Source organism: Euwallacea similis, chromosome 9, assembly GCF_039881205.1.
Source record: "Euwallacea similis isolate ESF13 chromosome 9, ESF131.1, whole genome shotgun sequence".
Taxonomy (NCBI): domain Eukaryota; kingdom Metazoa; phylum Arthropoda; class Insecta; order Coleoptera; family Curculionidae; genus Euwallacea; species Euwallacea similis.
The window spans coordinates 1,234,376-1,257,936 of NC_089617.1; the positions used below are offsets into that span (position 1 = coordinate 1,234,376).

A 23,561-nucleotide genomic window follows, 5' to 3' on the forward strand; every position below is an offset into this window, starting at 1 on the left:
CCATGAATTGCCATGCTCCTTTGCAATGTTGTTGGATATTTATCTGAAAAAACCCGTAAAAATCTATTTTAACTCGTTTAATTATCATCAGATAATCTGTAAGTCTAGACTGCATCTAAACACAAATAAAGTTATTTTTAACGCACGCTGGTCCTGCATGGCCAAATATTGCACATTTTTCCATCAATTTTAGCACCTCAAGTTTCTCGAGATGTTTAATAACTTGTTATTGTTGGGTCAATATCAATGAAGTTCTAAATGCTGGACTTTATGGACATGGGTGTTATTCAAACTCTCGGTTTATTACCCGAAGTGCATGATTGCGTTGACGTAAGCCTCGATTTTCTATTTGTGAAGAAAATATGAGGAAACTCTTTAAAAACATTTCAACAAGTTGGCGCCACAATGAATTATTGCCACCAAGCAACAAGTTATTTTAAAAAATCGGAGAAAGATCCAAATTCTTGACATAAGAAACGTGTGAATGCATAATGTGTCCGTTAGTACAGATTTTTAAAATAGAACTCATGTTTCACATAATGGAGCAATCAGTAGGGGATTGATGCGCATTTATCGTTAAAATAATGTAGATGTTGTTAAGAGTCCTACAAGAAATTACACTGAATTTACACTTCGACTTAAACGCTTTCAAAATCGATTAAATATTGTACCGGTGTGGCTTCTGAAAAACACACGATTTCCACTTTAATTATATTATTATGTAATGAGTGTGGTAAGTAGCTTATTACTGCACCCGATTGAACTCGCGGAGAATAATTTATTTAGGACATCACTTAGTGCTCGGTTAGCCACATAAAATCGAGTTCAACCGTCTCGTTTGGACTTGTTGAAGGTTTATGATGGCTTACTTCTGCATGTTTTCAAGCATTGCCACACTTCATACACACAACAACGCACTTCGATATGTCCTTAACAAGTCTCGAATAAAATTTGTTCTAAATTTTCTATAACAGTAACTTTTCAGAAACTAATAGGCGACTTAATTCTTCAGGTAAACCTCAGTCTGCTTGTTGTCATCATCATTTGGCTCTTCTATTGTTACCATAGATATTGGTTGTATTGTGACTTCTGACTTAGCAGTTGATTTATCGTCTTTATGCAGCTCCTCGTGTCGAGTTTGCAGCTACCCATCTTGACATTAAGGGTTTGTCATGTTCCTTGTTGATAGTCCCATGGTTAAATAAAATGGAAAAGGAAAGTCATCCGAGATAAACATCAATTTCGTCCTCGAAGATCTTCCTTCTAACAGGAGTTCGGCTTCATGAATTTCTACTGCGGGTAAAAGCTCACTTCCTGCCGTGTCTAGGACCACTTTATGAGGACAAGAGATCAGCTGACAATGCTGTAAAACTTCAGGTCAGGTAGTTAAACTTCTTTTTCATTATCCCGATTGCCTTCTTTAGAGCCTCAACATCTCCCCGCCAACCGCGCTGAGTGGTTATTGCTTCTCTTGAGTTTTGAGGGTCCTGATTTTTATTGGCCTGATCACTATTTCGTCTTGGAGAATGACTTTGAGCTTGTCAAATTTCCAACGTACCTCTAGGGACTTGATGGGTAACCCCATATTCGGGTTAATTTGGATTACTAGGGTTTTACTGTGTCCAAGAGCATGCACAATCAAAAGTTAGGTACTTCACTTTATTTATCAAAGCAACTCTATTTAAACTTGAATTTACATTAGTCGGCTGGTTGATGGCAATATCTTCGATTTCCTTCCGTAGCTTATCTTCAACCTTGCTGATCTTATCAACTAATTCTTGTCTGACATCATCTGTCGGTGGGCATCTATTGATCTACTTGATCTATTCTATTTGCGATTCCATCTAATTTACTTTCAACTTCCGTTCGCAGGTTTACCATCATGCCATTCACCGATGTCTTGACCTCGTCAAGCCTCGTTTGCATAGAGTCTTGTGCTGCTTGTATCTCAACTTTCATGTCATCTTGACCGGCTTGCATTTTATATTGACCGGCTTTCATCTGGTCTTGACTGCTCTTTAGTTGGCTCAATAGCTCCATCATTTAACGAAAACACTCTTTTATTTTTGCACTAATACTCACAGCTCCAGAGCAACTTTGAGTTTCAGGCTCCACGAAACAGGTTCCGCTTTCTCGCATGACAACTTTTACTTGTTGGCGGCTCTTTTACTGCTTTATAATCCCCTCATTGTTGAGTAATCCGAGCGGCGCCATTTCCTTGGACTTATCTCCCTTCTGAGACCAAATGTACCGTTGTTTCTTCTAAAAAACATACGATTTCAACAAACACATAAAATTAGTGTATTTTCTCTCCACGACGCAGCTAATGGAAAAAGTTACTTCAACTAAAATATGTATAAAACTACTAATACAAAGCTGCTTGAACTGTCTATATAGTTTGACATCTAAGAAAGAATGAAAAGTTTTACAGATATTAATGTTAGATGTGTCCGTAGATTCTTTAAAAATGCAATTCTCCTCGATTACGTACTAATAGGTTTTTATTTAAATTAATGTCTCTTTGGCATACCAGTGAAGTTACATATCATCAGAATCCTCAGAAGAATCAGGATTCTGATACGGAATTAAAACTGAAACTAAAGTTTGCATTTATTTAGAGATATTTCTTTCCGATGCGCCGTAGATTTTTTACGAACAAATACATTGAAACTGTTTATTCTTGAAAATCTCAGTTCTCCGCTTCTTGAATCTTACGTCGCTTTTCTCTATTTCGACACCATTTGGAGTGGATGATTTTCCTGGAAATTGACCTTTCTTGTTTTTGTTATTATCATTGTCCAGCAGCTCAATTAGCGGGTTTGCGGCAACCAATGAATTTCTGTACTATTTTAAAAAGCCGACGATTTGACCATATATGTATGTCGGAGATTTATTAGTTTTTAAGTTCTGTAGATGTAATATTAGAAGAGACAATAAGATGAAGGGCAGGCTGACAGCCTTCTTAAGAAAAAGCATTGTCGAGCGAGGTCACTAATACCACGACGCTCTTAAGTGGCCATGTGTGCTAATTATTTGGGTGACACTAAACTATTGGTTCCTTTGTAATAGGGACTAGCAGGTACTTTTCCCACGGTTCTGAAGGACTCACCAGAACTGGGAAAGTTAAGACAACAGGGACAAAGAACTGGCAGTTAATAGATTGACGAGCAGAAGAGCGGTCGTGGGGTAATGAATTCGCTAGTCTGTCTTTTCATTCTTTGACTTTTAAAGAGATACCTTTCCTCCAAAATGGAAAACGCATCAAACGCTATTCCGACATGTACATATATCTTTGATCTTACTCAGGGCTATTCAAATTCAACGAGCAACGTGTCGATAACTTTTCTGGTTTGCTTTTCTGGCTTGAGAGAAAGTTGTTTAGCTAAGGAAAGGAATGGAGATATAATGGGGATAATGAGGATTTGAATTTGAGGGGGTTGGTGGAAAGGGATGCAGGGATGTTGGCCAAGTTTGATATAAAATTATTACCAGAAACTTTTCCTCCTAACGCCCCTGGTTCTCTAGGTGTTTTCTTCAAATCTTAGCGGTTTAGCTAGACTTTAAACCAGGAAAGGACCTCCTGAAATGTTGAGGTTACAAATTTTTGTAATTTACTAGAACGTTTGGTCATGAATAAAGGTCACAAAATGAAACTTTTCCTTCGCAGAAACCTGTTTTTTTAAGTTAAATGCTACAGGCCTGAAATCGGAACCTCCGTTAATCTGGAGGTTACATTTTTTATAATTTATGAGAACGTTCTACTACAAATCTGTTATAACGGTTGCTAAGCGAAACTTTTCCTCCATACGCCTCCGATTCTCAAGGTATATATTCAAATGTTGTGGGGTCGTAGCTTAAGGTTAACTACTTTATCAGGTCTAAAATCAAGCAAGTACCTCCTCTAATTTGAAGGTTACACTTTTTACAATTTGTCAAAACGTTCAATCATAAATCTATCATAAGTGTTGTTATCTGAACCTTTTTCTCCGTACTCCTCTGATTCTCGAGATATTGCATTCGAAATTTATGAGTTCATAGTTGAAGGTTAAATGCGTGGCTGAGCTTGAAATCGGGGAAGTACTTCTTCTAATTAAGAAGTTACAATTTTTGCAATTTATGAGAACATTCGACCATGAATCTATTATTGTGTAAAGGTTATTACCCGAAACTTTTCTTTCGTACACCTCTGATTCTCGAGATATTATATTCAAACTTTGTGGCTTAGTAGATTACGGCTAAGTGCTTGGCTGAGCCTGAAATCAGCGAGCCCCTCCTTAGACAAGAATTTTATTGTGAGTATTATTGTTGTGGTTGTTGTCGCTGACGATCCTCCTTCTTAAATCAATACCTTGTTAATTTCCTCTCATCTCCTGTTGTTTTCGTTATTGGTCCTGTTCTGTTTCTTCAACAAACTTGATGCTTATATTGGTTGTCACTCCCCTGTATTTTTAAATTTCTCAGTTGTCTTGAGTCATTCATCCCCTCTTCGCTGCGACATTCCCCGCACCATGTTCTTGAAGTCGTTACGAGTCGAGTTCATTTATTTGTCCTGTAGTCTCTCGGACATATTCGACATCTGATTCTGTTTAGATTTATCTCATGCCTCCCACCATTCCCTGTGTTCTCCGACGTTGATCGGTTAGTTTAGGTTAATCCTTCTTGAAAGAGTCAAATTCATGTTCCTCGGTTGTCTTTGAAGCACATGCAATACTTTTCCTCTTGGCTTCGACGTTTTCCTTTTGCTCTTGTCTCTGGCATTCCTATTTTATCTTGAAGTTGAATCTGCCTTTCTATTTGATTTTGATGTTTGTCCTTTTGTTACTGGTCCTGGTACTTGTCACTTGTCGGATCAGCATTCCTCGTCTTTGTCAACATATACTCTTTTTTTCTCTTTTTCTTAAGGTTTTTAAATCCTTGAACCCTCTTGACCTTCGGATTTCTTTTCCTCTCTGTTTCTGCGTTTGTTGGACTTTTGTTCCTTCTAGGATGCGGAGCTTATGGGGCCCCTTTGTTCGTTTTTTGCCGCTTATCACATTCAGCGTTTGGCGGCTTATCAAACTTCTATCTTTAACTCATTCCTTTGTAGTCGGCGTTTGACCCTTGTTTGACCCTTGTCTTAAACTTGGAGCTTGTCTTAAACTTCGACCCATTCTTCTTCTCCTTCCTTCAATAGCGACTCGTTCTTGCCCTATTGTTTCGACCACTCGTTTTTGAATTCGGCGCTTATCTAGATTTTGCAATTCTTGTTAGTTCAGGTTAGATCAGATTAGTTCCAGTTATTCTTTGAATTCCGTGCTTTTCGCTTCACTTTTCATGTCCTCTTCTTTGAAATCGGTGCTCAGGAGTTGTTTTCCTGTTGTTTCAAGCGCTCATTTCTTTCTTCCAGCGATTTGAAAGCTCAGTTGGAACTCTTAATGTGAAACATATTCGAGATCAATGCTCGCATTAGTATTTTTAAAATATCCGCTCTATTTATAAATCAAAAAATGTTATATTTTCCAATCCCTTATTACGTAAACATGTCCCATCTGTGTCATATCGAGTGTACGAATCTGTGTTACGTTCCAATTATGTTCGCACAATTTCGAGCTTCGCGTCTACTTTAGTGAGGTTCTTTCGTGTCCAGAGAGGAATTTTTATTGTCCCACCAGGTTAGCCTTTAATGAAACGAAATTTCAGATAGTTGGTAACACTTAGGTGCATACCTGCGTCCCCTTCGCAGCGACAACCATAAAAATGCTAAAAAAGTATTTGCCAAGATGAGGTTTTTTATTTTCCTGTCCTCGAGACGTTTTTATCGCGGTTGTTAAAAACACTAAACCTGACAGAAATGGCACGTGCATTATCGGCGCATAATTTTCATTAAACCCGTTAAGTTGGGGGAATTTCGTCCCACATATTCGGAGATAATGCGCGAATTCAGTATCTGCCGCTATTATTAGGTTATTTTTGAACTTGTCCTTCTGCCACAAGGTATATTTTCCAGTCGATGTGTAGACAACAATGTCGCAGGTGTAACCTCTTATCCATAGTGGAATTTCAATGATTACTCTCGAGGGTGACTTGCAGCATCGAAGTCGTTAAGGTAACAACGCTGTTGCGGACGAAGAAATGAGATTGGTTTATTTTTCCGATTCTAGAGCACATAACGTGTAAATTCGAGTCTAATTTACATCCAACAACGAGCAATCTCAATAGCAATCTCGTCCGATCGCGCAAATAGCACTCCTGTTGGTTCTAATGACTAGGTTCGACTTAATTGGTGCAACATGAGCGCAGCAAAACTGCATATTAGAATTTAATGTTTCAGGCCTGAGTGCGCTGTCTAACAATCCTGCTTCTTGGTCATTCTTGGCCAGTTTTTCCTTTCACATTGCCGCGTTTTAGGGCAACACCGTGAAAGGAAAAAAGTCGCCAGTCGCACTTAATGGTGCTTAACCCGTCTTGACTGTATACCTTCACTTTTGACTGGTCACTTTTCGTGGTGTTTTTTTCGCGTGATGGTACCGTTGCAAAGTTCCAGGAATGTCATCAAATCGTTTAAGTCGAGAATGAGGACGTCGCATGGCTTTTAAACGAAAATCAAAAATTACATCCCTTGAACAGAACAGCTTTGTGCCAGATGCTACAGAAGCGAGAAAGATTTTTCGAAAACATGTAATGACTAGTAAAGCAAAAATTTATCCATGGAGCCCTGAAGAGGTGTTTTTGAACGATATCAGGAGAGGTGCCCAATTGCTCCATGCGGAAATATTGCCCCCGAAGTACATTTTCTCCAACGTTACAAAAAATTGTGAAAAACTCTGCAATTAGGCCCTTAACAAAAGATGTTTACGGTATTGAAGTTCTACTTAATAAAACGTGCAGATTCTAGCTAGAACAAAATATTCAGATGTTTAATAGTATTCCAGTGGTGGTAATAGTAGTAGTAGCAGTAATCTGGAGGGCCGAAGGTGGACGATTAGGCTCTTTAATATGTCTTTTGTTACACATTCTCACTCCATGTGGATCCCCTTCCTCTGTGCAAAGCGGTCCATTTTTTATCTGGGAGAGTATTCGAAATTTGGAAGATCCTCCCCGAAAAGTTGTTCCTGTGCCTAAGAGTTGCATACTTCCAGGAAGTGGTATAAATATTCTCTCTTACATCATAGCATTTACAGAGCAGGTTATCAAATGCAACAATCCGTCAGTATAACAAATTTGATTGTTGTCCGGTGCCGTCAGAAAAAGTTCCATCACAAATTCCTCTGTCTTTAGAACGTTCACTCCAAATAATTGTTTCAGACTTAATCAATCTTACGGACCCTTCGACAATACCATTCGAACGTCTCTTCGAACAAGTCCAGCAATCCTGGAATCACCGGTTTACTCGAGTTCCCTACAGATTGCTTACACTATTTGCAAGCCTCAAGTCTCCTATGGTATGACTCCCCTTCCTTCTTGATCCAGATTGAAAGTTCCAGCAGGTTGGTTGATATCCACTTCGAGTGTATTTCTGAATTCACCGGTAATAGCCAAGCAGACCGCCCCCTGCATTGTCCAGCTGTGGCCATCAAAGTGACAGATCCATCGACGAGGGATTTCAGGCTTTATCTCTCTCCCACTGGTCGAGCCTTATTGTACGTTTTTGGGCGTGGCATTTGCAGATTAGCATGATGTCGACTGTCGCCCCCCAAGTAGCCTCTAAAAAGCCTCTGGCTTCAATACTAAAGATTTCCCGTACAGCGTAGGTTGCCCGAATCCTATGTTCGCCTTTTCTCTGCTGTAAATACTAGCTATGTGTTGTCAGTATTAATAAACAGTCCCGTCGGAATACACCATTGTTCTATTGTCCTGCAAACAATTTGCATTTGGTCGCAGGCACTGCCGAGGATCTTGCCCGGTATCATCACCAGCCCATCGTCAGAGAACATCTGTGCGGTGAATCCCGCGGTCTGAAGCCTGTGCAAAAGACTGTTATCAGGAGACACTAGAGTCGCCGTGATAAGCAGCTGCCTTGCGTATTATATAGGTATTTATGGTAATTTATGTAGAACAATCAACCTGATCTAACTACATAGAAAAAATACTGGAAAACAAAATTACTTATATAATACACCCCCTGTTGACGTGCACCCTTTACCCTGATTTCCTTCTGGTGATTTCCCAGAGATGACGTGACTTTGCGTTCCCGAAGCGCTAATTTGACCCTTCTCACCAGCTAAGGGGCCCCGGGCCATACTTCTGAAGGAAAATTATTTTGTGAATTGAACTTTTGAAACAAGCGAAGCACACGATAGGACTTCTGACTCGGACTGGACTCTGTTGCGTCCGATATTTGCAGTCCATATCTTGGTTGCCGAACATTGCAGACGTTGGCAAACAGTTCTGTACATTGAAGGACGAGCATTGAGAACTTTTGTCACTACTGCACTATTACTATCATCTGATTTTGGGTACCAGTGGCACCAAATGCTATGAAAAATGACTAGGTAACGCCAACCAAAGTAATAATGTGGAATAGTAATGTTGAATGAATGGACGAGACCAAAAAGGCACCGAAAACGTTGCTTTGCTCTTGGATTTCTCCTTAATCACTTAATCTGCTTCCTAACTCTTCTCATACGAATCAGAGCTCTAGAAAGAAATGGATAAATTCAAATACCTAGATAAGATCAAAAAAGATCTGAAAGGATTGCTTCTCTTCTGGGTTTGCTCCATTCGTCTTTGTTGAATTTGTATAGCAGAAAAAAAAGGTTTTTATTAACCTCCTTTGGTTGCTTCATATAATTTAAACCTCAGAAAAGTGTTTTGGAAGCAGTGGGTGCATTCAGAGAATTTGTAACGGTCGAGCGCTGAAACACTTGGAGCCTCAATTTTCTGAGAGCTTTCTGCCTGAGGATTTAATTGACAAGCAGCTATTAATCTAATCAGGTGAAAATTGAAGATCCAAAATTCCAGCTTTCCAAGGTAATATGCTCTTTCGCCGCTTTAAGTAGGCGCCACAATAAAATGCAATCGCTGCAGCGCTCCTATTTCCTGAATGAGCCCAATGAAATAGAAGACCATAAACTTACTTAGTATCTGCCTACTACCGTGGTTTCGTTTGAGGTAAACTTATCTTGATATTTTATTTTCAGGAATGTGGCAGATTTCCCACGTGCCATGTGAGATGTTGGGCTGAGCCGGGCCAAGGCCCCCGCACCATCAAGCCTCCTCATCGAAATGAATGCTGTCGTCATCAAAATTTGGTCTCTGCTCATTGTATTTTGTCTCGGTTCACTCATTGATTTCTCTTTAGGTAAGTTTAACCCATTCTACACATATAAATCTTCTAGAGAGATGGGACTCAGGTGTCAGGGTCTATTTTCAGCTTCCAAGCGCGGAAACGTCTTCCGCCAGCCATAAATAATAAAATCAAAGAAAATATTAATTTAAAATTAGCTATTTGGATTAGAGAGCGTGTTAAGATATGCGCACATGGAATAATACACAGATAATTAATCTATAACAGGATTGTTTTCACAAGGAGTCAGCCTCGAACGATCAATCAGCAAGATTGATCGAACTGCACTGATAGATAAATTAGTCGTCTATTATTTTCTCATTTGTGATGCGATTCTCGACAAAGCACCCAAATCAGAGATTCATTAACTGACCAAGCCATATTTAAATTTAAAGCCTAATTCACGGTTTACAAATTGATGGGAGCGTTTATTTGGAGCCAGCCGTAGATGGACACAAAACTTGTTTACTATATTTTGTTGTGCTCGAATACTGGGCCGTTCTGCAGCCGTGGTCGTACTTCGCTTACATAATTCCGTCTCGCTGACCCGATCTTCCAGCCGCTTCGGCCTTTCGAGGTTATTCCTCTTCGGTCATATGAGCAGGACCGGATTTTATTTGGGTCTAAAAAAGTCGCTTGAACATGTCAAAACTAACCCCAAACAGAAAATCTACCCCCGGTGGACGAGCCTTGAAAAATCACTCATCATGGAGTTTCCAGGAATGTGTTCACTTTGGCTCAAAATGCATGTGAAGCTGACTCATTTTCTGCATGAGCTAACTCCATATATTTCATTCTGGCCAGTCAACAATTCTCTGGGAGTGACATCACAATGACGTTCACTTCTTTGTATTGTAGGCTGATTTACCACGATGATGTGTCACTTCTGCATGATTTCGGGCGAAAATGTTACATGTTTAAAGCAGAATGTTTAAAAGTAAATCTTCTAGAATTCAGGAATTGAAGACAAAGGTTCAACGAAGGTTGCTCCCTTTTACGCATTGATTCTGAAATCTGGAATAGAATCTCAATGCATCTGAATGGCTATTTCCAGCGTTTTATTCTTAGAACTGTTCAGAAAAGTTCACATATCTCTGGGCGACATCTCGTTGGAATTTTGGATTTTGGAAACCTGAGTACTCTGCTGGAATGTTTCTGGCAGTAAAAAGAACTCTCCTCTCCCCCTTTATTAAATTGCACATGGGTCTCCCCCCCCCCCCCCCCTGTTCTTGAATATGATCAGACTTTCATAGTTTAAAATAACGAGAACACCTTTTGAATCCTCCTTTGGTTCTTCTTGGTTTGGTATTTCAAGACAACGCCTTACTGCCTCTTCTTTTAAGCTGACATATAGATTCGGGACATTATGAAACCTAGCTATATCCAAGTTTATTTTCCAGCTTTGGTGACCCTGTCACAATAATTTTTCCACTAAGAGTTTTGTAATACTTTTTCCTTGTATCTCCTTTACTCCTTTCACCTTCTTCATTAAAGCTACTCCCAGTATTTTCTCACATATTTTCTGCAAGAACGCTAGTCCGAACCAACCGAATTCTCTATACTCTGACTTGGCGTCTTGGCCTTCTCGCTCATCCAATTGATCATACCTCCCTTGCGGATGACTAGCATCCCCTTCAAAATGTGTTTTTCCAATAGGGCCTAAAAGTCCTGCAAGGCCGCCTCTGAACTACCGTGGCTAAACCAAAGTCGTGATCATTTACGCTTATCTTCGAGCCAGCCAGCACCAGGCGACAGTTTGTCTGCCGTCTGTCGCCATCGACTGGTGACGATGTGGTGATTTACCATTGTTGCAATATCTCACCCACAGCGAAGGTGATCCTGGGTGGTGAACCCATCTGTGGTGATCCTGAAGAACTTACAAACCTATCGCAGTATGATACAATCACCATTAATGACGGATGTTAGACGCAAATTAATCATCTAATCTTTCACTATCTCAATTTGAACGGATAGGAGGACGCAAGGGTTGAAACCAAGACTCTTTCTTTTTTCCTTTTCGCACTGCACTGGGTTCTAAGGCGATATTAAAAATCAGCCAGCAGCCTTGATGCACTCAACGACGTCTAGACTTTATCAACATTAAAGTGCAAAAACTCATAACAGCGGCCGAATCTCGCATTAGGACGCCTTTAACGGGCAGGTGGGTTGTTTATAGTTTCGGCAGGATGTTGTTGGTTGGGAGGGGGTTATGGGGTTTAAATGGTACAGAAGAGTTTTCAGAATGTGTTTGAAGCTGGGCTTGTTCGGAAGAAGGGTGTAATAATGTCAGTCTTATTTCAAAGCAGCCGTTCATCCCTTTTGAGTATCTGTGGTGGTTTGGAAATTCCAAAGAATTCTTGTCCAAAGGGGGTCTCCTACGTCATTGTCTCGCAACCGTCAAAGTTGCGAATTTTCTAATTTGTTCATAATTATAAAAAGTTTACCCCCAGGAGATTCATTGGTGTACAAGATCAATTTTTTCCTTAGAAAATTCCAAAATTTGTCTTTGTTTCAACGTCTTTTTAGATTACTCTCTCACGTTATACTCAAGTCATGAAACAGGGCCCTCTTTACTCAGCTGTCTCTTATCCGAGCTGCGACCTTAAGCATATATTCAAAGCTGTTAAAAGATGGTGGAGATCGATATTCATTGAGGTGGAAAGTGTATTTTCGCTGCCACAAATTCTGGAATCTTTCTCTGTTTTTAGCATATTTCAAGTTTTTCCTCATTTCGTAAAACTGGATTTTTCTACGCCTCTGTCTGTTTACTGATCAATTCCATATTTTAGCGATTATTTACAATATTATACAGATTGTCTTAACAATTTTCATTGACATAGAAGGTTTATTCTGACTGTAATAAATTCCAGAGTTTGTCTTTGTTAGCAGCATTTTTGCAGTTGGTATCTCGTTTTATGATCAAGGTCTCTCTGCACCATAGCCTTTTGTCCAATCAAGTTGTAGTTTTCAACGTTTATTCACAATTATCAGAGGATTATGCACACAATTAGAATCATTGGCGTAGGTTGTTTAATTCAGCTGTTATACATTTCACATCTTATTTTGGCCTGCAGTATGTATCAAAGTTGCGTTCTCATCGCGTGAAATGAGGACCTTCTACGCCACTGCCAGTTCCTCGATCAAGTTGCCAGTTGTAACAGTTGAGTAGTACATTGGCGTAGAAAGATTGTACAGTTATTAATTTTAGAATTTATGGTTACCCCAGTCTCTTTCTTAGATGAACCAAGCATGATCCCTCTGCGCCAGGGTTTCTTCGCTGAAAAACTTGCAGTTATGGGGTCTATTCGCTATTGTCAGAGGATCTTGTACACTGAAATTTATTGGCATAAGAAGTTTATTTCTGGAGTCACTAATCCTGGAGTTTATCCTTGCTCCAGTCGCTTTCTTACATGAAGCAGGATCCCTGTACGCCGCTGTCTCTTAGCCAAAAAAGCTGTAAATTTTAGCGTTTATTAGCCATTATTGGAGGGTTGTAAAATTCAATGCATGGCCTGGGCGGTAGAATTCCATACATGGCAAAATTCCCAGAGGAAGTCCTGAGTACAAAAGTTTGCACCAAGTTGGGAGCAAATTTCTGGGTAATGGTATCCGGTTTACAAGAAAACAATTATTATTATTTAATAATGCATTCAGATGCACGTTTTTTTCCTGAACGGGATTCAACCCACAATAGAAAATGGAGTGTCTAGACGGTTAAGATTCTTGGACGATGATTAGATTTTAAATCGTTTATTTGGCAAGGCCGGTTTTAAGCAACTGCTGGCAATGCTAAACAATAAACCATAATACTTATTTTAATGTATGATTGATGACTGGCGATTTGTAACCTCAGATTCATTAGCTGTTACCAGGCGTACTTTTTTTTCGTACCTGTCTACTTAACGGAATTTCTGTCTCTTCTCGATAACGGCCGTTAGGTGTCTCAACCACATTATGTCACTTTTTCAATCTTCGAAAAATGTTCTTCCCAGAAATCTAGCTGATGTGGGGAAAATCCTTCTACGCCTCTGTGCCGCATTATTCAAGCTACGCACGTATGAGATTCTATTACATTCGCAACGTATAATGATTCATAATTTTCATAGTACATTTGTCAAGAAATCTCATTGATCTGCACGATAAGCTTCCGTTGAAACTTCAAGTAGCAGATTGTGCAGTGAATATGCAGGTTTTGAATGGTTAGGAGTGGCCAGGCGAAATTTGTGTCTGTTTGTAAGCAAATCGCGTCTGCCATCCGAAATACTAATACAACGAAATGTATAATGTGGGAAAAAGGACCATAAAAGCACTACTTTGTGATGGTGTGCGCAAGCACATCACAAATCAACATTTGCAAATTCTAAGATCGTGTTTGTTGCGTATAGAATATTGTAGGGACGTAAATAGATCTATGCGTCAAGGAGTTTCGGAGCAGATAGTTCTCCATGAAGAGATTGCGGCAGGACTAGATGAGAGAGACACCCTCATTTGCAGTAAAATTCTCGCGATGCATACCATAAATTGTTTTTTACAAATCATAAAATTTTTTGAAGGTAAAGGGCTGCAACTTCCTCTAGAGACCCTCTAACACACTCCGATTTCTGCCCTATATAAAAGCGCCCCTCTCACCAACCGACTCCCCATCCCCTTGTCCAGATTACTCCTCTGTCTAGAGAAACCCGATATTTTCCTCACAACGCCCTCGGCCTTCCTCATAGCCTTTTTTCCAACCAAAGAGAGAATGCAGGATACACAATTTCACTCTTTAGAGGAGATTTGGATGAGGTAGAGGTTCTTCTTGCTCAAACCAGTGTAAGCGATTCCAGAAGATGTTTTACTTCCTATAACTTTCTATGCTTTTCCACTGTATGACATTTGAATGTGACATAAATTAGGTGGCCAGCTTGCACTCCAGATTTTATCCTCATCAACAAAGCTTTATTCTACGCCAAATGATTACGTTACTAGCAATTGTTAGTTGTAATGGAGTCGAATACGCACGTATCAAACTTTACCGATGGACATAAGATCTGGAGTCAAGCTGACGATCATCAAAAATGATCGAACATCAGGTCCAAAAACCTCTTTATACCTCTATGGGCAATGTCGCGTCAAGTCTAAATTTAGAACTGCAATATCGGCCGTAATTTATATCGTTGTTTTGAGCATAAAATTACAAATTTAAGCGCGTCCATCGGCGATTCCGAGACGTATTACATGTTGCCCGCAAGATGGACAATGTCGCATTCGGACTACCTTCCTCGCCCATCGTTCAACTCTCCCAGTGTTCGCGTGCTAAAATTTTTTATTAGCCCCCAGATTCGCTCATTTTAAAATGCGGCATATGTCACGAATTTTATTATCCAACTTATATGCCAACCAAGTCTTTTATGGCTGGTGAGTCGCGAAATTTTGACGCCACTCCTTTGGGTGACGGTGATGTTTTGGGACCTTTGATTATCCCTTATAGTACCACACATATAAACATCTGTCTGGTTTCTTATTATTCAACGGCGATCGTCTTAATTAAGACAATCAGTGTAGTGGTAAAAGCAAAAAAATGATTAATCAAAATTAGCATTATTTGCGCAAACATTAGTAATTGCATCGTAATTTACATAATCCGCATTGTCACCTAATGTAAATAATTTAATATGAGCCAGGTGTACACCAAGGTCGCCCAACTTTGCTGGTACTTAAGCGCACTTAATGTCTGTCGGTTATGCAATGGCGGATCTCAACACTTCCTGGAAGGACCTGTTTCGTGCAATTTTTTCGATCTGGAGGTTTCTAAGGTGTTCCTGCCTACATGCAATCAACACCTCTATGGTTCCAGACAGGCTATTTTTAGCCGGTTCTTGCCAGTTCGGCGAAAGCGCAATCAATAAATCAACGTAACGGAACCAATACAGGGGGCATCCTCCGTAAATGGCAGTGTGTTTTCTTTTTGCATTGAATTATAATGCGGACGAATGAATGTCTTAAATACTGTTAACGTCTGTCTGGCGTATGTTTGTTTATCGCTTAATCCGCCTTCGATCGTATTGTGATTTATTCGCCTCTTTAAAAAATTACTCAAAATAAAGTCTTTTAAGAGGGACTAATGAATATTGATTTACATGCAGATGCATTTTTGGAATAGCTACTATACCTTTTGTACTCGTTTTGTCCAAGTGAAACCAAGTCCTCACTCTTGAAATAAACCTTTCTTCCCTTGGAATGTATTCTTCAATCTTCTTAGAGGATTTGAAAAAAAAACAATTTTACAGCTTTTTCAATGAACCTTGAAGGATCGATCATTGGTATCACCAAGTTCTAATTTTATTTCCCTCAAAGATCCTCTTAAAGAACTTAATGCAGGAACAGTCGGAACGTTTCCATTCGTCCAATTTCTGGATGATTGGCTCTAGACCTGGGTTCGTTGCACAGCTCAGCATTCCGAGATTGTTTCGTTCCATCAAGATTGCTCTTATTAGCTCTGTAAAGAGCACCCTTGACAAAACAGCATAACGTAATAAATTTTGCCCATATGGTAACCATTTACTCCCTTCCCCCTGAACAGGGGATTTTGGTACAATTTTCGAATTCCTTCATGGCCTCTCTTATGAACTGACATTTCATTGCTACATTTAGTCAAATTTTGCTCTATTTTCAGCTGGCACTTGCTGGTCCACCATGGTGAGGAAAAACAACGGACGCTGCACTGAACTCCTCTACGAAAGAATCTCGAAAGAAGACTGTTGTTCCAGCAGCACCTCCATATCCACGGCCTGGTCCCCCGATGAATTCGACCCTAGCACCCTCTTCTTCTGGAGAATGCTGGGCGGAGGTGTTAAGTGTCTACAGTGCAAAGGTAAGTTTCTCCTATAAGCTCCCGTACCTCATCCTGCAAGAAAATCTCCACAGAATCCTGTACAAACGTCAAATGTGAAACTGGAAAAGGCTGCGTTATGAGAAAAGGGATTCCAAAATGTGTGTGCTCTTCCACCTGCAAAGATGGAAAAAGGAAGCCCAAAGGGCCCGTGTGCGGCACTGATGGGAGGACCTATAGAAATTGGTGCAGAATGCGGAAGAAATCCTGCAAACAGAAGCAGAAAAGTCTGTCAGTTGCTTATTATGGTGTTTGCCAAAGTAAGTTATTCACAATTTCGTTGGTGATAGCTGCTAAGTATATTTCTTGGGCATAACAGGTTCCTGTGATAAAATCAGCTGTCCGGACAGCAAAACATGTCTTTTAGACCAAAACCTTACCCCCCACTGCATCCACTGCTCCAAGAAGAAGTGCCCACTAGTGTCCAATCAGCGGCAAGTCTGCGGGTCTGATGGGTTGACCTATAAAAGCGCTTGCCATCTTCGAGACGTGGCTTGTCTTGCTGGAAAAGCCATTCCCATTGCGTACAAAGGGCCATGCAAAGGTAAATTTATTTTAGCTAGTGTGAAAAAGAACACTTTGCACACTCATATATATTGGGAATATAATATTTATCGTGGAAAGCTGAAAGCTGGTAGAGACACAAACGACAAAGCCTTAATTAAAAAACCTTTTTGTATGTTAATATTCGAAATCCTCTTTTCAGACATCGTGGAGCGGGCAAAGACTGAAAGCCACTTCTAATCCCATATAGCCTGATAGATGTGCATAAAATTAAACTCCAGTATGTCTAGACTAGACAAGTTTCCATTTTGCGGGCAGGGGATATACATATTTTAAAGTCATATTTTGCATTACTTTGTTGATAGTATTAAAGGATTGCGCACGTTAAAACTAATGGGTTTCGTTCTGGTAGAGCTAGACCTTCCGCCATTGTTGCAGTATAAAAGGAGAAAAGCGGAGGAAAAAACTAAATTCCCGTCATTTTTAATCGCATGTTTAATCGGCAGATGTGAATTTTGCAACATGGGTTAAACTGAGTTAAAACGCGCATAAACAATCACTCATATAATATTTTATTCGTTATTATTGAAGACCCTTAAGGCTACTTGTTTAGGCCCGTGAAAGTTGTGGAGACAACTTTCAAGAAACCCTTTCCGTTAAATAGAGCAATTGCCTAATTGAAACCTTGAAAGTAGTCCCCGAGGTCGATTTCTCGTCCCGAAGAATATCTCCCGGTTCTAGATCCTAGTAAGCTTTTTTCTTGTCCTATCCGCCATCGATAACTATTTAGTCCTGCGGAATAGTTCTCATAAAGCAATCATAACCGGGTTTACTTTGTGTCAAGCTGGGGCCAGATTTCCAATTTTCGGCCCGTACACGACTTTACATCGTTTTTTCAACCTTATCTGTGAAGAATAATTACATTTCAGACAACGTCACCTGCCAGAACATTCAATGTAAAGATCACATGGAACAATGTCTGGTGGACCTGGAAGCGGGAGGAAGACCGCGCTGCGTTGTGTGCTCTGCAGCCTGCCGGCCCAAGTATTTACACGGACCGGTATGCGGGACCAACAACAATACCTACCAAACTTGGTGTCACATGATGAAGGACGCGTGCGCGAAGGGCTACGTCATCGACACCAAACACTCAGGCAAATGTATGGTGAGTATCGATTAATATAATGACATATTACACTTGGCTGTAAATTCCAATAGTAGAAGTGTGAAGTTGACAAAAGAACTGTCGCTCTATTTGACAGCGAAACGGTCTCCGTTCTAGGCATTGAATAATAGCTAATTACTGTCAAAACTTAACAGAAGATCTGTTACATTTCAGATTAATGCAAAAGAGCTTTGGCCTTGAATGAACTTCATAATCCCTCCGCATCTCTAAACGACCTTTCAAACCAAAGATGTCACATGTGGACACGCGACGCATAGACTAACTAGTAGTAATTCCATGTCAATAACCCCTAGGCAATTTTTACTTATTAGCTAGGCGTAATGAATGTATTATTAAATTAATTTATATTATTTAACGTATAGCGATTAATAATTTATAACAGTACCAAATGTAGGTAGGAAATAGGGATATTCAAAGTTGTAGGTACTTATAGGTAATCGGCAACGTAACTGTGTAGATTTTCCAGTGAAGTTTGTAACTAATTACTAGCTAAATGTTAAATAGGAAATTAAAGATTTCTAAAGAAAAATTACTGAATTTGCTTTTACACAAAGGCCGAATAGAACAATTTTTTAATCAGACACCCGGTATATTGCAAAATGTATTTATTGGTAAGTATTTAACTTGCATACAATGGCTGATCTTTAACCCGAATTTCCCGTAAATCCGACACATTATTACAGCTGTAGACCTTCATTAACTATTGCGAGACGTAGAAGTCAACATTAAGCAGGATTTCGTAGAGATAATTTTGCAACGTCATTAACAACATCGGATGATCGTTATCTGTGTTCAATGCGGCGTTACCTTAGGAAGATATTTATAGAATATCCGGTGACACTATTCCGAGTGTTTTATTTGGTTTTTTGGAAATCGCCCACTCTTCATTTGAACGAGATGAAGTATTGGTCGGAAGATATGCCCAAAATAGAGAGGAAGATGAAGAGGACGGTGAGACTAGGGAGAAACGGCTTAGAAAGAATTCACAAATCTTAGAATACAAATATGGTAATAAAATATAAAGCATTTGTTTTATATTAAATTTTCTAGTTTAGGCTAAAAACGTTATAGACGAAATGTTAATATCAAATATAATTTTTTATTCATTTGGTCTTTCTCTTTTGATTGTTAGTCCGGGCCTTTTTCATCTTAGTTGAAGAATTGTCATCTATTAAGGTGAAAAGGGTCTGGACTATAGGAGCACTGCAATTAAGATCGTTGGAAACATGCAGATGGCGTGCATTGTGACGTAAATAATATCTGACTTCTACTCGCAAAAAATATGTTTATAGGTATATTTGACTCTAAAAATGATTTTAATAAGTTTACGGTTAAAAAAGGGTGTCATGAGCAAGTGTTTTCGATAAAAATCAAAGAATCCTTCTTCAATTAATAACAGTGTAAGAGGTTACTGTAGGTTAATTATATTCACTGTAAATCAAAACAAATTTTCTTGCTAAAATCTAATTACACCATTACCTCTATAGCTAGAATTTCACATCTTTATCATAGAATACAGAGGCATGCTATATGTGCATTTACAATTATTAGAAATAAATGTAGACTTTTTTTCATCTATAAAAATGAATTTTAAAAAAGGAGTATTACGCCCCTGACTTTTTTTTGTTGATACTTACATACGATAGGCAGAGAAAGCTTCGCTCTTTGGCCATGGAACACAGTCCTGCAAGAAAAAAAATGTGGTATCTATTATACAGACTTTTAGGACACATAATGCAATAAAGTCTTCCATAAAGGAAAAAATCTTTTCCCATAGAAGACAAGAGCGATCAAAATGAATTAAAATTTAAAGTTAAAAATTAATAGGTAACGGTAGATACTTTTTTGTTTTTGGGAAATTGTCACTTCGAAAACCGTCACGACAAATGTTATTTTTTCGATGGAAAGCAGAAGCAAAATTAACCAGCATTACCACGTAATAAATATACAATCACTGCGATGAAAAACAAAATTTTAATTCCATAAAAACACAACAAATTTCCAGTTAAATTGGAAATTAAGAATCAAAATCAACTACTAAATATGTACATTTATATACCTACAAAAAATATGATAAATGCAATTAAATATTATTTATTAACAACTAAAGGATTCATCAACTATCAAACTCTTCATCACTGAAAATATTAACATTTTTATTGGACAGTTTTTCAAATCGCTCCTGCGTCTTTTTCCATATACTTTGCTTCGAACTGTTGCTCGAAATTTGAGGTAAGGCAACGTTCCCGACAGCGCCAATTCCTGCAGTACCAACGTTGGATGTCACTTTAATCTAAAATATGCAATAAAATTTTTAAAAATATATGTTTCGCAATAATTAAAAACTACAAAAAAATTAATTTACTATTAGAAAACGCGGATAGCGATTAAAAATTATAAACGAAATTTCTTAATTGTAATACTGACCGGTTCCTTAACCCCCGTAGTTCCATCCTTTCCCAATGACTGCCCCTCTTTCCAACCCATTTTAGCTAGCAACTTAAATCCTTTGTTTTGCGAAGGAATTGAACTGCGAATAATAAAAAAATAATTAAAAGAATATATTTTGAGTAACAAACTTACCCTTCTATAGAAGCAGATTCTGTCTTTTCATAAGGGTTTTGACTGCCAACCTCTACTCTTCTGCGCTCTGCTCGATCCGTGTAACCTTCAGCCAGTTTAACAGAATCATCCGTTAAGCCTACAAGACCATGCTGTTTTTTCAATCGTTTGAGTTCACTTTTGAATTGTTGGTTCAGATTTTTGCGGTTGTTCCCCACTAAAATTAGGGGGCCTAAAAGAAAATAGGTAACCAGTGATTACAAAAAAAAACTGTGGCTAAGGTTTTAAGCTTGAGTTAAACATCGAGAAGATTGACAGAAACGCCACCCACAAAATGGCTCGCAGAGTGCACTCGTTTGTGGGTGATTTGTTTCATAAAAACATAAAACTTCGAAACTGACGTTATCTTACTTGAAATTTTCCTATTACCTTACCCTTTTCCTCCTCAAGTAGCAAGCCAGGCTCACAATGTCCGCAAGTCTGCGTCCCTTCATGAATATGACACAGTAAAATCGTAGACCCCAATTGAAGTTTACTCCCGTGAGGAACCTCCGTAGGTTCACTTTCCTGCTTTGAACTGGAAATTCTTTTGCCGTTCAACATTGTCCCATTCCTCGAACCGAGATCCACCACCAAGTACTTGGAAGTATCGGAATCGTAGCTGATTTTCAAGTGATGTTTGCTCACGTTGATATCAGGGAGGCAAATGGAGTGCGCAGCTCCTTCTCGTCCTACGGTGCCCCCATCGCACGTGATAATAGACAACGTTCCTGGTTTAATTGTCGGGATTTCCGTGGTTTCCACAATCATACGCATGCAGGGAGGCCACTGCTTGGTGAGGTCTGGCAATAAGATAAAATAGTGGCGTCAGTGAAGCTTCTTCAATTGATTTGGGTAAAATTTTCGGTACCACTTGACTCAGACAAGGACCCGTCGTCGCAGTTCGTCGAAGCTCCGTCAGAGCACTCTCCTTCCTCCAAATCCATAGTGAGGTCATCGTACTTCCGTCTTTTCTTGCACTCCTGCAAATAATATGAACGTTACTTCCTATACGTACCGGAGACCACAGTGCGTAGATTAGATATATTCATATTATTGAAATAACTTGAAAGCGATTCCATATTGTAGAAGCTGTTTACCTGTAAAAAAAGAAATAGTGAATTTTGACAAATCATAGGAAGACGATGAGGGAAGATCAGAATTCTGTTACAGTCAGTTTTTAAGCAATAATAAAACTTGTGAAAAAAGGCATCCCACAAAGTAAATAACATGTTATCTTTTTCATCCAAAAATATTTGACATTTTCAAAAAATAGCACCACTTTGCCAATTGCGCCTGCACTGTTAGTGTATTGTCACACACAATCCATAAGTTGATCACCCTAATGAGTGATACCAACTTTCATTTAAAGCAAACTTTAATTTTGAATTGAAAAATTGGCCATTAGACAGACAGTGGAACTTAAAAAATTTCTCAGGTCCAGTGTTGTTAAGAGCACTGAAACTCAGAGCAGTCATTCTATTTTGCAAGTTTTTATCTGCACATATCATATGTGATTTTAGCCTCAGGCCATACATGGAAAACCTTGAAACTCCTAGATCTGCAAAGAAGGGTTGTGACAATGGTTATTATACTTGAGTTTTTAAAATTAAATGGAAAACAACCATTAGGTAACAGAATTCTGTGTTATATTAAAATCAGCAAGTATCAAAATTGAAAACTAACACTACATATTCCCTTCTTACTTTTGGAGATTTCTTCTCATATTTATGAGGCTTTCTCTTCGATTTGCTGGATGTGCCTTTATCTTCCAATTCTGCTCCTCTGAGAAGCACTGAGGATGGGTCTACTTGGCAATTATATTCATAGCACTGAGTGGTGTGGTTGTAACTGAAGTAAATGCCACTTGAACTATCGTAATACAGCCTGGTTTCCTATATATGAATTTATTTTAATCAGAATTAAAACAAAAAAAGCTTTTATGACCAAAGTAATAAATATACAAGATTTTAAGATCATATAACAGAGTAGTGCTGGTGCCCACTTCCAAACCATTGGGCAACAATAAAATATATAGTTTAAAAAAGTGCTATTTTATTGGTTTTTTCCATCACCAAAACACAGAACACCATGTGTACTATGATAGTATGTATGTACTTTTTTGCATAGTCTTAGCTGTTACCCAGGAGCTTGTATTTACTTACCGAGTTATAGTAATATCCACTATTGGAATCATAATACAGTCCTGAGGCTTCGTCATACACAAAACCTGAATTTTGCACAGCTTGCTCTGCAGCTTCCCTGATATCATCAACTAAACTCTTCTCATTACCAAGCCCACTTTCTGACAATAAATTATTGTTCCCTACTACTGTGCCTTTGGCAAAAACATCACTATCAGTTTGAGTATAAACATGTTTGCTCTTTTTCTGTATAAAAAATTCAGCATATATAGCCCAATTTACCTTTTACTGCTCATTCTTACCTCCTGCAGCTGCTTCACTTTGTTCTTCCATTTAATAACCTTTTTCACCTGCTTTTCAATAATTTTTTGTAGCCTTTCAATAAACTTTAGCACTTCAGGAAGGTCACTGAGCTTTTCTTTTAAGTCTAAGTCTAGTTCTATATGCTTAAGCATGCTCTTTTCGCTGGGACTCTCATCTCTGGAATGAGAACTTGATTTCCTTCTTCGATGGTGAGACCTTTTCTTCCCTTCAGAAGAGCGAGATTGGCGATTTCTGGATCTTTTACTATCCATGGTGGATAAATGTGTAGTGATACTTTATAAGGGGGTTTGGAACTCTTCTAGTTATCAAAAATAGGAGAAAATACGAATTAAAACACCCTTGTCGAGGATCACTAACTAAATAAAAATGGCAAGTGACAAAGTTGACATGTCCCGAACTAGCTGTCCTATCTCAAAACCAGGGTCAATAGGTTCATGACACTACTGCACTAAATTTGAAAACACTACAATGAACGACAAGATAGAGTGAGACAGAGTCCTTTACAGCGGAAAGAAGATGAACACGTGATCCAGGCAATCTATGCTTCATGGGAAACCCTTGCCACTGAAGCTAGAGGTGAAGTATACATATACTATATATACCATCGACAGGATGGTACCTGGAGAAGGTGTGGTACAAAGCGTATCTATAGACCTGCTATACGCG

The 23,561-nt window shown here is 38.9% G+C and overlaps 2 protein-coding genes across 5 annotated transcripts in view; one reads left to right on the forward strand and one right to left on the reverse strand.

The window, feature by feature from the left end:
• The window catches only part of LOC136410760 (follistatin), a 34,613-nt gene extending 16,258 nt beyond the window's left edge, over positions 1 to 18,355 (forward strand). For 2 of the 3 annotated variants that reach the window (XM_066393069.1, XM_066393071.1), the window contains exons 2-7: positions 9,120 to 9,280; positions 15,921 to 16,118; positions 16,172 to 16,396; positions 16,456 to 16,680; positions 17,570 to 17,805; positions 17,980 to 18,355. In XM_066393069.1, coding sequence (XP_066249166.1) covers positions 9,205 to 9,280; positions 15,921 to 16,118; positions 16,172 to 16,396; positions 16,456 to 16,680; positions 17,570 to 17,805; positions 17,980 to 18,006 — 987 coding nt within the window. In that variant the 5' untranslated portion in view covers positions 9,120 to 9,204 and the 3' untranslated portion in view covers positions 18,007 to 18,355. The remainder of the gene's footprint in view (positions 1 to 9,119; positions 9,281 to 15,920; positions 16,119 to 16,171; positions 16,397 to 16,455; positions 16,681 to 17,569; positions 17,806 to 17,979) is intronic. The other variant, XM_066393072.1, reaches the window with a different exon arrangement.
• Positions 18,356 to 19,781: 1,426 nt separating this feature from the next.
• LOC136410888 (angiogenic factor with G patch and FHA domains 1) lies at positions 19,782 to 23,235 on the reverse strand. Of its 2 annotated transcripts, none has more exons than XM_066393250.1 (8): positions 22,874 to 23,235; positions 22,593 to 22,817; positions 22,134 to 22,322; positions 21,299 to 21,410; positions 20,823 to 21,230; positions 20,410 to 20,620; positions 20,254 to 20,356; positions 19,782 to 20,119 (listed from the first exon to the last, which is right to left on the reverse strand). In XM_066393250.1, exons 1-8 carry the CDS (start codon positions 23,144 to 23,146, stop codon positions 19,943 to 19,945), a joined length of 1,698 nt encoding a protein of 565 aa, XP_066249347.1. In that variant the 5' UTR covers positions 23,147 to 23,235; the 3' UTR covers positions 19,782 to 19,942. The 2 variants fall into 2 exon arrangements, with proteins under 2 accessions (XP_066249347.1, XP_066249348.1); XM_066393251.1 differs by lacking the exon at positions 21,299 to 21,410 and adding an exon at positions 21,446 to 21,527.
• Between the last annotated feature and the right edge of the window lie 326 nt (positions 23,236 to 23,561).

Coding starts and splice junctions, on each gene's coding strand:
- LOC136410888 (XM_066393250.1), bottom strand. CDS start 23,146: ATGGATAGTAAAAGATCCAGAAATCGCCAATCTCGCTCTTCTGAAGGG. Junction 22,323..22,592: donor GTGGATATTACTATAACTCG/GTAAGTAAATAC, acceptor ATTCATATATAG/GAAACCAGGCTGTATTACGA. Junction 21,231..21,298: donor GTCCTTGTCTGAGTCAAGTG/GTACCGAAAATT, acceptor TCTTATTGCCAG/ACCTCACCAAGCAGTGGCCT.